This window comes from Delphinapterus leucas, chromosome 17, assembly GCF_059928025.1.
Source record: "Delphinapterus leucas isolate spDelLeu-1000000601 "Yukka" chromosome 17, BTC_Dleu_Yukka2, whole genome shotgun sequence".
NCBI classification, from domain to species: Eukaryota; Metazoa; Chordata; class Mammalia; order Artiodactyla; family Monodontidae; genus Delphinapterus; species Delphinapterus leucas.
This window is the reverse complement of record NC_143145.1, coordinates 33,499,904-33,516,121: the sequence shown is the minus strand read 5'-3', so window position 1 is coordinate 33,516,121 and position 16,218 is coordinate 33,499,904. Positions and strand designations below refer to the sequence as shown.

At 35.8% G+C, this 16,218-nt stretch overlaps 1 protein-coding gene across 2 annotated transcripts in view; it reads right to left on the bottom strand.

The window, feature by feature from the left end:
- Positions 1-329: 329 nt before the first annotated feature.
- Positions 330-16,218, bottom strand: part of LRP12 (LDL receptor related protein 12) — an 84,266-nt gene continuing 68,377 nt past the window's right edge. For both annotated transcript variants that reach the window (XM_022584598.3, XM_022584599.3), the window contains 4 exons: positions 10,873-11,075; positions 8,263-9,367; positions 6,848-6,980; positions 330-2,635 (listed from right to left, as the gene is read on the bottom strand). In XM_022584598.3, coding sequence (XP_022440306.1) covers positions 1,769-2,635; positions 6,848-6,980; positions 8,263-9,367; positions 10,873-11,075 — 2,308 coding nt within the window. In that variant the 3' untranslated portion in view covers positions 330-1,768. The remainder of the gene's footprint in view (positions 2,636-6,847; positions 6,981-8,262; positions 9,368-10,872; positions 11,076-16,218) is intronic.

The window sequence follows — 16,218 nt, the reverse complement described above, 5'->3', positions numbered from 1 at the left end:
CCCAAATTCTGCCAGTAAAATATTGTATAGGGGTCTAAAATGTATCTGAAAATAATATAAAAAGAGAACTGATAGAGTTACTGACTCTTATAAGACACATCAACTAAAAGGCAGGTTTTTCAAAGGCAAAATAATGTCCAGGTCCTCAGGGATTTCTTTACCCTTGAGAACTGGTATAAGCTACTACCTTACTATAAGGGAGTTAAGAGAGACATCCCCTCTTTAATTTTTCTTCTAGACACACTGCATGTTTCATGGCCTGAATCTGTATATGCACCAAATGAACAAAAATAGAGAGAAACTTTGACTTAAAAAGTACCTCAAGGCAATACAAAAAAAAGAAGTCATTTTAATTTTTGATACATATTAAAACATTTCAGTCAGTTCTTCCTGACAGCATAACACGACAAATACACAAGACCTCAAACATGCTTTAAAATGACATTCAGCAAAGTATTTAAAATTTAATAAATAGCAATAATCACACACAAATACATTTTTCATACTCAAACATTAAGCTACTAAAACAGATAGCTAAAGAATAAATAAATGGGAATTGACAATAAAAAAATATGCGGGGTTTTGCAATTCACTTTACTTAAAAAAGGGAGGTGATCTGAATGATTTCTTAATTTGCTTTTCAACATGTAGCATGATCCTCCCCTTATGAATAAAATATATTGAAAAAGTCACTTTCTTACTATAATGCAGTTTTTAAATACAACAAATAAATATGAAACCAGCAAAGCAACCTCAAGTTGTAATAAAAATGCCCCCTCACGTTCCCCCTGTAAGCTATGGAAATATATAGGCATTATGATAGCAAATAATAGTATTTAAAGTGATAGTGCTTCTGCACTAAACTCATCTGAGACCTTGATATGATTTTAGTGCAAATCCCTAGGGTCCAATACAAGCATAACCCTGTATCAGGGAAAGACATTACCAGTTGGAACTTATCTTGTACAATTTTTGTACATATTTTATAAAGTTCAAGATTTAATGCATAGTAGAATATCTTCATCCACTTAATTCTGTCCTTAAATAGAGATAAAAAAAGAAATGACTTGGGCTTTTTACCATTTGGTTTGTACCATATTAGAGTATTAAAGTCAACATTAGAAAATTTATAAAAGTTTTTTGTTTTTGCCATTAATTTATCTAACGCTATCTAAATTTCACATCATTGCATGTTAAACATAAGAGAAAAAATTTTAGACAAAGGTTTTTTTCCCTTTGACAAGCTCATATTATGAAATCTAATAATGTTTAGACAGATGTTATACAAATAAAAACAGGTGAGAATAAGGACTTTTTCTCTTTTTATATTAACAACCTTAACATCTAGTATATTAAGTTACAAGATGTATTGGCAAAAGCATAAAGGGTTCAATTGAAAGAAGGTATTATTTTGAACAAAGAAACGTTTTAACATAGGATAGATAGAAACTGACAGTCAAATGTGTTTCAGCAGCCATATCTCTACTGCGAACTACAGTACCGGGAATGAAAACAATTAGAAACAAATGGAAGAACATTACTGAACAATCTGAATACATAATGCATTTTTAGCTGCTAAAATAGTAAACTCTAACGTTTATAGAGTTACACGTGTTTAATTTAACCATGCAGGCTAACATATGATAGTAAGAAATCACCCTGCATCTTTTCTCTTTTTAAATTAAAACTAGTTTAATTGTAAAGTTACAAAACAATGAATGGATATTGCTCCAACTTGTATCCAATCTCCCTGATGGGATTCTTGTACCTAACAAAGTAACAAAGCTTCATCATCACTTGTTTCATTTTTCAGCGTTGCTTCTAAGCAAGAGTCTGGTATCTGGGCAGTGTGGACAACGCCGCAGCGCTCACAGGGGCCATCGCGATTACTTGGTCTTACTCCAGGGTCTGCTGCACTATATGGTTGTCTGAACCTTTGCCCTTGATCGGAGGCAAGATCAAGAAGAGGTCTGGAGCAATCATTCACATCAAAGTCTGAAGCTCCTTCAGAAACTGGAATTAGCATTTCGACATCATCATCTTCTTCTCTTCCATTTACCCCATTATCAAGTTGTCTCAAAGGGCTCTGGTTCTGACTTACGGAGCTTGATCGCCCTAATGTAAAACGTACCCAACGTAGCCCCTGAGTCATACGACTTAGCGCACTCGTGAGCTGGTGACGCGCCGGACTCACACTTGGGGGTTCCGCGCTTGTCACATCCCGTCCGGTCTCTGTGTGACCACCTCGGGTATTCTGAGTGGAGGAACTTCCACTTGCTCCCACTGTTGCTTCTACAGCTGTCGTGGGAGGGACTTTTTGAGGCAAAGGGGCTGCAACCCCGCCAGATGCTCCTACCGTATCTCTTCTCTCATTTTCTGTGTCTGTGTCGTCAGATTCCACAGAAAACAAACTTCTGTGAGTATGATTTCTTTCAGGTTCTCTGCTGGTACTCTGACTAGGGGCAACCTCATCCCCATCTGCTGAGACCAGAGCCAATGACCCTGAATGGCGTGATCTTGCAAAATTAAAAATACGATTCCAGATGTTGCTGGATCTGCCTGCCATAGGAAGTCTGATTGAAGTAAATCCGAGCTGAGACCGTACAGCGAGCCTCAGGTTTTCCAAAACAGAAGCCTGCAAAAAAAAAGAAAGAAAAGATCTTAAGACAGCTAACAACAAGGTATTAAGATGGAAAACACCCTTCTATTCAGCATGTGTTGTGGATAAATTACTCATTTTACGGTCTATGGAGGATGAATTAAATTCTCTCATCGATACAGGTTCACCTCACTCCAGAATCTAACCTATAACTTGAACCACTGTTCACTGTGTTTAAGATTTTCTTGATACTTCATTTTATATATGAACTTTAAAATGATGTTTAATGCCAATTACAACTGCAATTTTGTTTCAAAACTTCACCTGGTAATCCAATCCTAGAAATGCACCAAAGATGGAAAATAAAATTATTTGATACTTCTTTAGCTAGGAGGATAGAAGAATCTCTACAATAATTCTCCAAATGACCTAAAGGAGTGTGAAAACCAGGCTGTTTGTTTGTTTTTTTTGTTTTAACACAGAACAAGTTAGACTTGATCTACAAGGTTGAAACCTTCCAAAACATGTAAAAATTATATCTCACAGTTGGTTCTCAAGGATTTGTTGAATGAGTGGATATTGAGGATTTATTTACATTGTCATAAACAAAGGAATTACTGTATTTGTAATGCAGCACAGGAAACAAAAAGCCAAAGAAATTAATTTGTTTATAGCACTATTCAATGGCATCTGAGACATTTGGGTTCCTTCTCAATCTTAAAGATTTAAGTCTTATTTTCTACAGCTTCATGTTAAACATAAATTATAACCTTATTCTTTGAAAATTGGTGATTTTTAATTAGTGCATATGGGAAGTGACCATATTGCCCAACTGAAAGAAAAATCATCTAGATTTTCTTTTTTCTAGGAATGACTATTGGATTTAAAAAAACAAAACAAAACACTACAGTATTTACAAAAACAGTCTTTAAGCTCCACCTAGTGGTTATAAAAAGGAGTAATCAAACTTGGAACAAACACAGCTTTCATCAATCTGGCATTTAGTATTTACAATACAGTATTTCCAAGAAACAATGGTGAATTGATATACTCCCTTTCAAACGGTGATACAGTTTCCCTCTGCCAAATGAATGGCTCTTGCCTTTCCCCCCCACAGAAGAAAAGAAGGGAAGAGAATAAGAAGATGTGATAACATATGCTTTCCATCTCTGTTTATGACTGGTATTGAAGTAAATCCAAGCTGATACCGTACAGCTAGTCTCAGGTTTTCCATATAGATTTGTGATTTCCATATACACCCTTTGAACACAATCCCTGGAATATAATTCACAGAAAGCTAAGAAGCTACTATCACAGGAATATTTCATAGTCTAGCCTTAGTAAATAACAGATTGTCAATAAGAAATCTGAATATCAGCACATAAAATTTACTATATGAATGAGTAAGGTTTTTCACCAATTGGGAATGTAACTATAAACTAACTGAAAAAAAAAAAAAAAGTGGCTCACATCCCTTTGAACTCCATAGATTTGGTCCTCCTCATTTGGCATTCACGTTCTAAGGCTTTGTGTGAGCACTGTCATTAAATCCAGAAATGAATACAAGGCTCTTCAGATATCCTCCCCTCTTATGCAGCGGCCACCCACAATGCCTTCAGCACACTTCAAAGCCGTCTTTAACAGTACAGTCTGTCAGTGAGATGAAGCTCTCTACTGGCTTCAAAGTCTGTTTAATTAAATGACTGCCAATTTAACATTAGATTCTACAAGGGGATCTCATGATTGTTTTAGGAATAATTTTATATACTTCTTCAGTTTATGAAGCAGAAGAAAAGCATTCTTCAGAAAGGATTGCTATTTTGAATGAGTTGGTAATCAGAAGATTATTTTTTTTTTTTTTTTTTTTGCGGTACGCGGGCCTCTCACTGTTGTGGCCTCTCTCGTTGTGGAGCACAAGCTCCGGACGCGCAGGCTCAGCGGCCATGGCTCACGGGCCCAGCAGCTCCGCGGCATGTGGGATCTTTCCGGACTGGGGCACGAACCCGTGTCCCCTGCATCGGAAGGCGGACTCTCAACTACTGCGCCACCAGGGAAGCCCTATTTTTCTTTTTAAAAACAAATAAGGAAATTTGATAATTTATTACCAAAAGTTTCAAACATAAGAGTGTAATCTCATTAACTGAATAAAATCTAGTTTCCCATTTACAAACATATTTTATTTTAAAACTTTGTTGAAGCAGAATTCCCTCACAAGGGTAAATTATAACCCTACAAAAATGCTTTACTAGGTAGTAAAGAACTGAAACCTTACCCAAAGTGAGGTCTGACCTTTGCCCTTTACTTCTGGGATGAGACCTCAGACCTTGGAATGTCATCTTTGACAGGAGTGTCATTGCATGGAGACTTGGGCCAGCCAGAGAGTAGCACTGCGTTTTAGGTGGAGGCTCTGAGCCACACCAATGTGATGTAGCGTGGGAGTGTTGAGTCAGCAGAATCAGTCAACCTCTGGAGAGGCTAGAGACTGGGATCAGCCACGTGTGCAATTAATCATGCCTATGTGATGGAGCTCCAATAAAAACCCTGGACACCGAGTTTGGGTGAGCTTCCCTGATTGGCAATGTTTTGTGCATACTGTCACATACCCGTGTTGAGAGAATAACACTGTCCTGACTTTATGGGGAGAAGACAATTGGAAGGGTCGTGTTTGGTACCCTCCTGAACCCTGTCCTACGTGTCTCTTCCTTTGGCTGACTTAATCTGGACCCTTTCCCAGCAATAATAGTTACACCAAATTATACTATTAAGTAAAACAGCTTTCAATGAGTTCTCAGTCCTTCCAGTGAATTATCAAACCTGAGGATGGTTTGGGAGCCCCTGAACTTAAAATTGGTTTTAGAAGTAAGGGCTGTCTTGTGTGGACTATGCTCCCTCTAGCTTCACAGTTGACTAACCTCTTGAAGGTAGCCTCAGGGTACAGAGGTGGGGTGATAGATGGTGGAGTGGGTGGATGGAATTAACCATCCTCTGAATTCCTACCTAAAAAGAACCCTTCCCCATGGCAGGGACAACAATACATAAAAACCACAATGTAGGTTTTTCCTATGTTGCACACAAAATTCCAACCAGTGGAAGTTCTGAATTACTTACTTTAGCAAATTACATCAAATTCTCACAAAGATTTCCTAAAAGACTCAAATAAGATGACCGACTGTAATTGGAAACCTATTTACCAAAAAGGAAATGGTCTTTCATCTTGAACAGGATTAAATTACTGGGAAAACAATGTTCATCAATTTTTCTTAATTCTGATACTGGGAACAATTTTTAGAAATGTTTCTGGATACATTTACATTCTAAATGTAGAAACCTTAATGCCCTTAAGAACCCTGGCACAATTGTAAGCATTGAAAAAGAAATTTAAAAAGAAATTGCAGGGAACTATATTCGGTATCTTATAATAATCTACTATGGAAAAGAATTTGAAAAAGAATATATATATATATATATATGTATAACTGGATCACTTTACTGTACACTTGAAGTAAAAAACTGCTCACAAAAATTTAAAGAATTCAGAAACATTAATAATGAGTTACTCTTTAAAGAAAATGATATGAATTTTTAAGCACTGTAAAATCCAGCTGTGAAGAAGTTTTCTCTCAAGTCAGGTAGAAATGTTAACTTAATTTCAACAACTTTTATTTTAATCTAGCATGTTACTAATCTATTACTAAGCATATCAACTTTAGTATTTCTTTTTAAATCCTTGAAATAGTTCAAGTAGAAAATAAGTTGTCAAACTTTACTTTTGAATTTTAACACACTAAATTATCCTAAACAGTAAAATGCTTAAGAATCACCTAACCAAATCAGAAGTAAAGAGTGAAAAGTATACTTCTGAATTTGTTAAAATACAATGAAACAATCAGAGTTGACCCTTGAACAACATGGGCTTGAAATGCACGGGACCACTTATATGTGGATTTTTTTCAATAGCAAATTCTATAGTACTACATGATACATGGTTGGTTGAATTTATGGATGCTGAGCCCCAGACACAGAGGTCCGACTATAAAGTTACACGTGAATTTTCACCTGCACAGAGGGTGGGTGTCCCTAGCCCCCTCGTTGTTCAGGGTTCAACTGTATAATTTCAAATCCTCCATATATTTAATTCTTAACGTGACTGCAAAAATTCTGACCCAGTCAAGGATACTTTACCATTATATACAAGTATAGATTTCATTTTAAGAGGTACGGAAAGAGAAATAATAAATTGTAACATACTTGGTTAGGTGGACAAACAGGAAAATCTTCAACTGGTGGAATTAAACCCTGAGCAATCAATTGTCCATAAGAGGGAGGAGCTTCTCTTCTTAACAATTCTGCTTCCACTCTGGACAACTGTGTTTCAAATGATCTTTGAGAGAAACAGGGGGATGAAAAGGGTTAAAGAAAAAGGCAAGCCAAAACAGTAATTTAAAAATTATCAACAATTAAAACAATCTGAATTTTAATATACTTGTTCATTTGCATAAAGCTTACTTAGCCAACATCTGATGAGTATCTATACTACCCTACACTGAGAACACAAAGATGAAGCAGACAGTTTAGCCTCATGCGGTTTTACACTAGGGGCCTGGATCACTAAGTTTTAATAAGTTAGATATCCCCATAAAAGATAAAAGTACTAGATCTTTAAACCCCTAAGAACACAGGGGCTTGAGACTTTAGGTGAAAGTATTTGAAGATTCTTAGAAGACACTTTATTCAGTAAGTCCAACACATTTACTTTTCAGATAAGGAAAAGAGTGAAATGAGTCACCAAAACCCTTTCTGGAATAACTTGTTCTTAAACTCAAGGCCTCTGGTCTTCATTGTACTCTTATGTTGCAATGTAGTAAAACATTTTCTGGCCATTTATACTGAACCAAAGATAAGATGCACTTGGTTATTGTGATACTGTGCATCTATTCTTAGCTGCCTGGTATGTGACTTCTTTGTTGTATCTATCATTTGTAATTCTCCTGGGACTGACGGTCATGGTCTCCACAGGAGCTTTCTAGAAGGTCTCTCTGCCATCAACTTCTCCCAGGTCCAGTCTCTCCTCTACCACACGAAAGACAGCTCTCCCTGAAGGCCACTCTTTAACGCTGAACCACTTCTTACTTAACTGAGATCCTTCGACTTTTATACCACTTTATTTTATAGCTCTTACAACATTTGTATTTTTTGCCATCTAATTCTACCAACCAATTCCTTCCTTCTAACTGTAAATTGCCCATGAGATTACTCCTACTCATTTCTCTATTCACCTGTATAATGCTTTCAACATAGAAGGTTCTCAAATTATCTGGAATTGTTGAATTAATATTTATAAAAACCGAGGTTAAAGAGCAACAACCGAGAATTACAGCTTGCAATATTCCTGTAAGACAGATTAACCTGAAAACAGGAACTGATAAACACAGATTGGCTTTTTTCACCTCATAACTCTTAGTATTTATTTGTTTTTTAATGTTCTTATTAGGCTTTTGAGTCATAGGCTTTTCATAGTCATTTTATAAATCATAAGAAGTATTTATTTCTCAACAATATAACAAAAATATATTGCTAATCTCATTAAGAAATGTGTTGTAAATATGTAGGCCATGCTTTTACTGTAGAGAGCATAAGCAATATAGTTTTGTCTTGATACTGACCTTCGTTCAAACATTCTCAGAGAATAGAGCTTACAAGTACATCCCAAGGCAATGACCAGTAACAGGCCACAGATAAGGCTCCCTATGACGGCTGCAGTTATGACTCGGGTAGGCACGATTACTGGGCAATTCTCCTCATCGCTGCCATCGCCACAGTCGTCCTGAGAGTCACACACCCAGCTTTCAAACACACAACGATTGTTTTTGCAATGAAAATTTCCTGGCTGGCAAAAAAAGCAGTTTTTTTCATCGGAGCCATTTGGGCAATGATTCTGGTAGTTGCAGCGATCAGAACGAGGGTAACAGACGCCGTTCCGGGAACATGGGAACTCTTCCTTTTGGCACATGGTACAATTGATTTCATCCCTTCCGTTTGGGCAATGCCAATACCCATCACAGCGCTGCTGCTCTGTATAACACCCCCAGTTCCCTCCGCAGGGTATTTCCCATGGCAAACAGAAGCCGTCTACTTGGTAAGTAGCATTAAATCCCCTGGCAGCGTTGACTTTATCGGCACAGAAATGTACCCTTATCTGTCCAGAAGAAGACACGACAGTGAGAGGCGCATGAGAGTCAAAAGCAGTTAACACACGCAAAAGCTTGTGTGGATTCTCCTCTAATCCATCGTATATTTTGACATAATCACCATAACCAGTACCATCAAGTTTAAAGTCAGTGAAGCGTAAGATGACTTTACGATGATCACCAGTGTCTATTAGCCAGGTGCAATTGCTTCCGGGAGGATAAAAGTCTGGATAATTGGGAGAATTAAAAGTACCATAAAAATATTTTAACCACTGCCCACAGGTTGGCACATCACAGTCTATCTCATCTCCAAGGTCAAGGCAGTCAATGTTCCCATCACATTTTAAAGATTCGGGGAGGCAAGTGTAAACTTTGGTAAACCGAGATAGACACTGGAACTGGTTGTAAGCACAGGGTTGGAAAGAGGCAGATGTTGGAGGATTCACTTCTTTGGCACAGATCTCTTCATCAGAACTATCTCCACATTCGTCCATGTTATTGCATTTCCAGGCTGCTGGTATACACTTTCCATTACCACAACGAAACTGGTCACAAGCACAGTTTGGTTCCTCAGATTTCCCTGGGAGGACATTGGGAGGAGGGAGATGGAGAGATAAGGAGGAAAAAAACATACTCTTTAAAGGGTATATAACAGCAAGTGGCATTTTTATCGTAAATGTTGATTAGCCCAAATGATAGTTGGGCTTGATCAAAAAATAGGTTAAACTCTAATGGCAAATTAATATTGGCTTACTGATTACTCAACTATTTATTAACCACTTATGATTTGTCCCATGAAGATCTCTACAGCTGATCTAAAGAGAAAAGACCAATCCTGTTTTTGCAGAAGCTATTTTACCGCAGAACATTTAGTAAAGTGATGTAAGATACGGAAGTCAGTAGGATGTATTGCCTAAGAATTTCAAATACTCTACTGTATAAACATTTTGCAATGAAGAAAAACTCCTCTATATATAATCACCTTTTCAAATCCAGTTTTAGTATTCTTTTTGAGTTGTTTATATATATATTATATATATATATACAAACACATACACACAATATTTTGCTATGTGTATCATAGCATATTTTGCAAGCCCATTATTTAGACTCAAATTTTTGCTAAGATTATCATAAGTTAACTTTATTCTATTTCTAACATTTCATGTAACCACAACATGGTACTTCCATTTTATAACTGTTTTAATACAACTGCAAAATATTTTATGAATCTGAGCTAAAGGTATACATTTACTCAACAAAACAGTAGGGGGAAGAAGAGAGAAAAGAATGGAAATGTTTATAGAATTCTGATTATCTTAGTGGACTATCTTAAATATGTAACAATGACGTAGGGAAAGAAAACCAAACATTAGATTCCTACAGTCCACACTGATGATGTCGGCCAATGCTTACCTCTCCATTAACAACTTTTATTTACTGGCAAATAGGTGACAGAAAATGTGCTTCAGAACCTAAGTAAATATTACAAAGACTGTGCTTTTAATAAAAAAGAGAAAAAGCAGCATATGTTGCTAAAGGAGACCATGTCATTTCAGAAAATGTCCAAAATGATTTTCAGCAAAAATTTACATAACTCTAATGCTCTGAGTTCTTCATATTTGTATGATCTGCTCACTCTTTTTGGATAAAGTTTAAGAACTAGCAAAAGAAGACTTCTGATACTACAAACTACAAAAGTGAAATTGATTATGTCTTTTCTTTGAAGGTGTAAAGACAAGGGTAATGCACACACACAAAAATACATTCTGAAGTAACTTGCAGGATACTGGTAAACACTTGAGGGGAAAAAGTTCCTTTTAAAATAAACGTATTCAAAATATTTAAAAAGAAAACTGACCTTAGTTTGTAAAATTAATCATTTTATTAGGATTATACAAAATGCCTTTTGGAGACCCGGATCTATGGTACCTGAACCTTTAGCCTCTAATTCCTCAATCTCAGCTGCCTTGAGGATTGAGTCACAATTAAATGGACATTGTTTAGAAGGCGAGTCCCGAAGTGACTGAGCAGTAAATACTATAGAATTCTGTTCCATATCTTTCTTCTTATTTAAAAACACACCTGAAAAGTATGCCAGTCTGAAACCCTTCCTAGAGATACTGTCATCGGAATGGAACCTGATCCAGACGTGGTCTTGTGAAGAAATATATGGTGGTGGGATTGTAGAACCACAGGCTCTGTAGCTTTCAATATTCTTGTATGTTTCTATCGTCAACCAGTCCAAACTGCATCTTCTGGACCCCTGAATATCAAAATCCTGAAAACTACAAATAAAGAGTCAGAAAAGGCTACTGAAAAGGAAATTTTGGAAAAAAATTTCATTAATAATACAAAGTAACTGAGGACTTTATTACAAGCCTCCATATATTCACTGATTCTCCTGGATCTTCTAGGCCCACGACTATATCATCAGCAAATAATAATACTGCTTCTGTGTTCCTAACATTTATATCTCTTTCCCAGGTTCCAGAACAATACTTCTTCATAAGTAACATGAAATTCCAAAATAACGCTAAGAAACAGGAGACAGTTGGCACCTTTTTTCTTTTTCTTCTCCCTGTGTGTGTTTAGGAAGGACCACTTCTAATTCTTAGCACCCTAAATTGTTCTCTGTTTGAACTACTCCATAATTCGATGAACTGAAGGACACAGAGGAAGTCTGCCTTCTCTAGATTAGACTGGTTCACCTGCTTGCTTAATGAGTTTATAGCTCACATTTCAGGAGAGCAAATAGCACAAACCTGAGCCAAGTAAAAAAGTTAAAAATGAACAAACAAAAAACTTCTTCAGTGAAAAGTCCCTGAGTTTGGGAATACTTTTCTTCATAAATGGTTTATAACCAAACGTTATCTTGTAGTTCATAAAATACGGGCATGAATAAAGGGCAGAAAAGTCAAATAAGGACCACACACAAAATTAGCCACTGCTATGAAAAAAGAAAAAACAAAATAGCATTTTCTACTAACATGTCTCACCGAAAAGTGAGATTCCTGCCTTAAGCCAAGTGATGATAAAGTTAATTATCCAAGGATTATTATACCAGGATATTTCCTCTTTAAATATTCTGAGTAACTACAACAAAGGCAGACAATTTGACTGCTTCCAGTTTTTCACTATTATGAACAAGGCTGGAATCCTTATACATGTTCTCTCCACACACACATGAGTAAGTATTTCTCTAGGACAAATTTTTCTACAAGTAGAATTGCTAGGTCAAAAGACACAATTCCACTTTAAATTTGATGGCAACACTGAGAAAAATGTTTATACCAACTCACAATTCCACCAAGTGTGTATGAAAAAGCACCTTATACCCCACAACTCTGGCAAAATGAAACATTTTATTTCTAAAGATTTGTTGCCAGTTAGGTGGATAAAATAGATTTATCATTGTTCTAGTTTGCATTTCCTTATTTACTGAAATTGAAACACTTTTTCCTATGTTTATTAGCTATTTCTATTTCCGTGAATCACCTTGTTATATCCTTCATACCTTACAATTTGTTCTTATTTAAGAGCTCTTCATATAGTATAAACATGTATCTATTTGGGGCATGTATGTTACGCAAGATATATGTAGATCCACTCAAACCCTCATTCTCTCCAACAGTTGGTGCTGTCAGTCTTTCTTAATGGTATCTTTTACTGAGGAGTTTTTTTTTTGAAGTATAGCTGACTTACAATATTATATTAGTTTCAGGTGTACAACACAGTGATTCGATATTTTTACAGCTTATACATCATATAAAGTTATTATTACATATTGGCTATATTCCCCTGTGCTGCACATTACATCCTTGTAACTTATTTATTTTATACATAGTAGTCTGTACCTCTTAATACCCCTCACCTATCTTGTCCCTCTCCTTGATCTCTGTATCTGTGAGTCTGTTTCTGTTTTGTTATATTCGTTAATGGATTTTATTTTTCATATTCCATATAAACTGAAAACATACAGTATTTGCCTTTCTCTGACTTATTTCACTAAGCGTAATAACATGTAGGTCCATCCATGTTGTTGCAAATGGCAAAATTTCACTCTTTTATAACTGAGAAATATTACATTATATCACAGCTTCTTTACCCACTTATCTGTTGATGGATACTTAGGTTGCTTTCATGTCTTGGCTACTATACGTAATGCTGCTATGAACACTGGGATGCATATATCTTTTCAAATTTTTTTTTTTAATTTTCTTTGGATATGAAGAGTGGAACTGCTAGATCGTCTGATAATTCTATTTTTAATTTTTTGAGGAACTTGCATACTGTTTTCCATAGTGGCTGTGCTGAATGGGAGAATATATTTGCAAATGATATGTCCAATAAGGGGTTAATAATCCAAAATATATAAAGAACTCATACAATTCAATACCAAAAAAACAAACATCCCAATTAAAACATGCACAGAGGATCTAACATTTTTCCAAAGAAGACACACAGATGCCAATAGGCACATGAAGAGATGCTCAGCATTGCTAATCATCAGGGAAATACAACTCAAAACCACAATGAGACATCACCTTACATCTGTCAGAATGGTTATTGTCAAAGCCATGTTGGCAAGGATGTGGAGAAAAGGGAACCTTTGTGCACTGTTGGTGGAGACGTAAACCGGTGTAGCCACTATGGAAAACAGTATGGAGATTCCTCAAAAAATTAAGAATAGAACTACCATATGATCCAGCAATTCCACTCCTAGCTATTTACTGGAAGAAAAAAAACACTAATTAGAAAAGATACATGCACCCCAAATTTCATTGCAGCATTATTTACAATAGCCAAAATATGGAAGTAATCAAAGTGTCCTTTAATATACTTTTTTTTTTTTTTTGCTGCACCTTTTGGCTTTGTGGGATCACAGTTCCCCGACCAGGGACTGAAACAGGGCCATGCCAGTGAAAGCCCAGAATCCTAACCACTAGGCCACCAGGGAACTCCCAACTTTTAATCAACTAAGATTCATGAAATCAGGGACCTGATCCAGAACAAAAGAAATAATAAATACCTCTTCACATATACACTACTAGGGGTTTGGTTTGCTAATATTCATTTAGGATGTTTAAAATACATTTACAAGTGGAAGTAGTTTTCAGTTTTTCTTTCTTTATGCTTCAGAATAGTTTATGTAGCAAAAACACTGTTTACAAACCTGTGCCTTGTGCCTCTTCAGAGTACGGATGATTTAGGGTAGAGATTTTCAATTTCTTCATGCTTTTTGGTTTAATCAGCTTTCCTAAACTCGTTAAGTCAGTTTTGATAATTTAAGTTTTCTTAGAAATTATCATTTTATCTTGAAAGTAAAATTTATCATTGCAAAGCTTTACATAGTACTTTCATACAACTGGTTAAATTTTCATATCTGTGGTCTTTAAATTTGTTTGGATTTTCTACGTAGGTAAGTGTAGTATTGGCAAATAAGGAAAGTTTCACCTCTTCCTTTTCATTTTTTTATACCACTAACCTCTATTTGTTGGAACGTTGTATTGACTGAGGTTCAAGTACAAGCAGTGAAAGCATGTATCCTTGTCTTGGTCCTTAGTGCTAAAATTAACTTCAATATTAAGTTTGATTTTTAAATTTTTTAAACAGATAACTTATGAGGTTAAGGAAATTGCTTCTCTATTCATTTGGCAAAACTTGCCTGCAAAACTATCTGGGTGTAGAATCTTATTTTGAGTGTTGATTTAATTTCTTTAATAGCTATTGCATTCATTAGTTTTCTAATTCTTCTTGAATCAATTTTGGTAACACACGTAGAAAATGATTCATTTCTTCTAATTGTATAAAAGTATCAGTATAAACCATTCATGGTATTCCTTTACGACTTCTAAAGTCTCTATTATTGTATTTATAACTATAGACACTTTTTAAAAAAAATTTTTATTTGTACCTTTCCTCTTTTTTCTTCACTCTTGCCTTGAGATCTGTCTTTGTCTATTTTCCTCACTCTTTCAGAAAACCAGTTTTTGGTTATTTTTTCTATTTAATTATTTTCTGATCTTAACTTTATTTTTTCTACTAAAGATTTACCCTGTAGTTTTTCTTCTAAACTCTTGAGAAAATGCTGAGCTTATTTATTTTCCATCTTACTAATTTTTAAATAAATGCATTAAAGCTGTAAAATTTTCTAAGTACTCTTTCAATGTATTCCAACAGTTTTAATATCTAATACTTTCATTATGGCTATTTAAAAATATTTTGAGTTTCATTGTGATTTCCATCTTTAATGCAGAAGTTATTTAGGAATACGTTTCTGAACATATGGGGTTTTTTAAATTGTTGGTTTCTAATTTAACTGCATTATGATCAGAGGAAATCTGAATGATGTAAAGTCTGGAAATACATTCAGAATTCCTTTAGTTAATACATAATCAATTTTTAAATAAACGTCACATATGTCTTTGAAAGAAATGTGCATTCTCTATTCACTGAAATAGGTATAAACATTACACACCTATGTAATACATGCGTTACTGAATCAAGCTTGTTAGTTTTATCAAATCTTCTCCATTTTTACTGTTTTCCTGTTTAATGTATTAACTTCAGATTAAAACATATGTTTAGAAACTTCCACTGAATTGTGCACTAGTCAAACCTGGTCAAACTTGGTAACTCCCCCCACAGTCTGCTTTGCTTATGTTTTATGCTGTGTTATTAGGTACACAATGTTGAACCAGGATTTTATCTTCCTAGTGGATTATTCCATTTGTTACTAATACTTTGTGTCTTAAGGTTAATTACAACTGATGTTAACCTTCCTGCACTAGCTCTCTCCTGATCTGTACTTCCATAGCTTATCTTTTCCTATCCTCATTTTTTTCTTTTTTTTGCGGTATGCGGGCCTCTCACTGTTGTGACCTCTCCCGTTGCAGAGCACAGGCTCCGGAAGCGCAGGCTCAGCGGCCATGGCTCACGGGCCCAGCCGCTCTGCGGCATGTGGGATCCTCCCGGACCGGGGCATGAACCCGTGTCCCCTGCATCGACAGGCGGACTCTCAACCACTGCGCCGCCAGGGAAGCCCTCCTATCCTCATGTTTTAGACTTTCTGTTGGTGCTGTTTTAGGTATGTTCTTATTAAGCCCATTGGAGAGGAATCATATCAATCAACCAACCAATAAACCTGATTGGATAGTCTATCTTTTAAAGGTTGTGAGTTTTTTTGATTGAATAGCTTTTCTCTTTGGGGTGGGGAGTGGGGTTCTCATTTTCCTCCTTTCCTGTATTCTTCTGTATTACTAGGTTTTTGAAGGTTTTTTTTAAAAGTTTCTTTCCCTCTGCTTTGGTTTAATAAAGTCCAAGTAAGAGTATTCATATTCAGTGTTTCTATTCTCTCAAATTCTCAAATTCAGTAGAAAAATTTACAACTTTATTTTCACCCATCTGTAACTGAAATTTAACATTTCC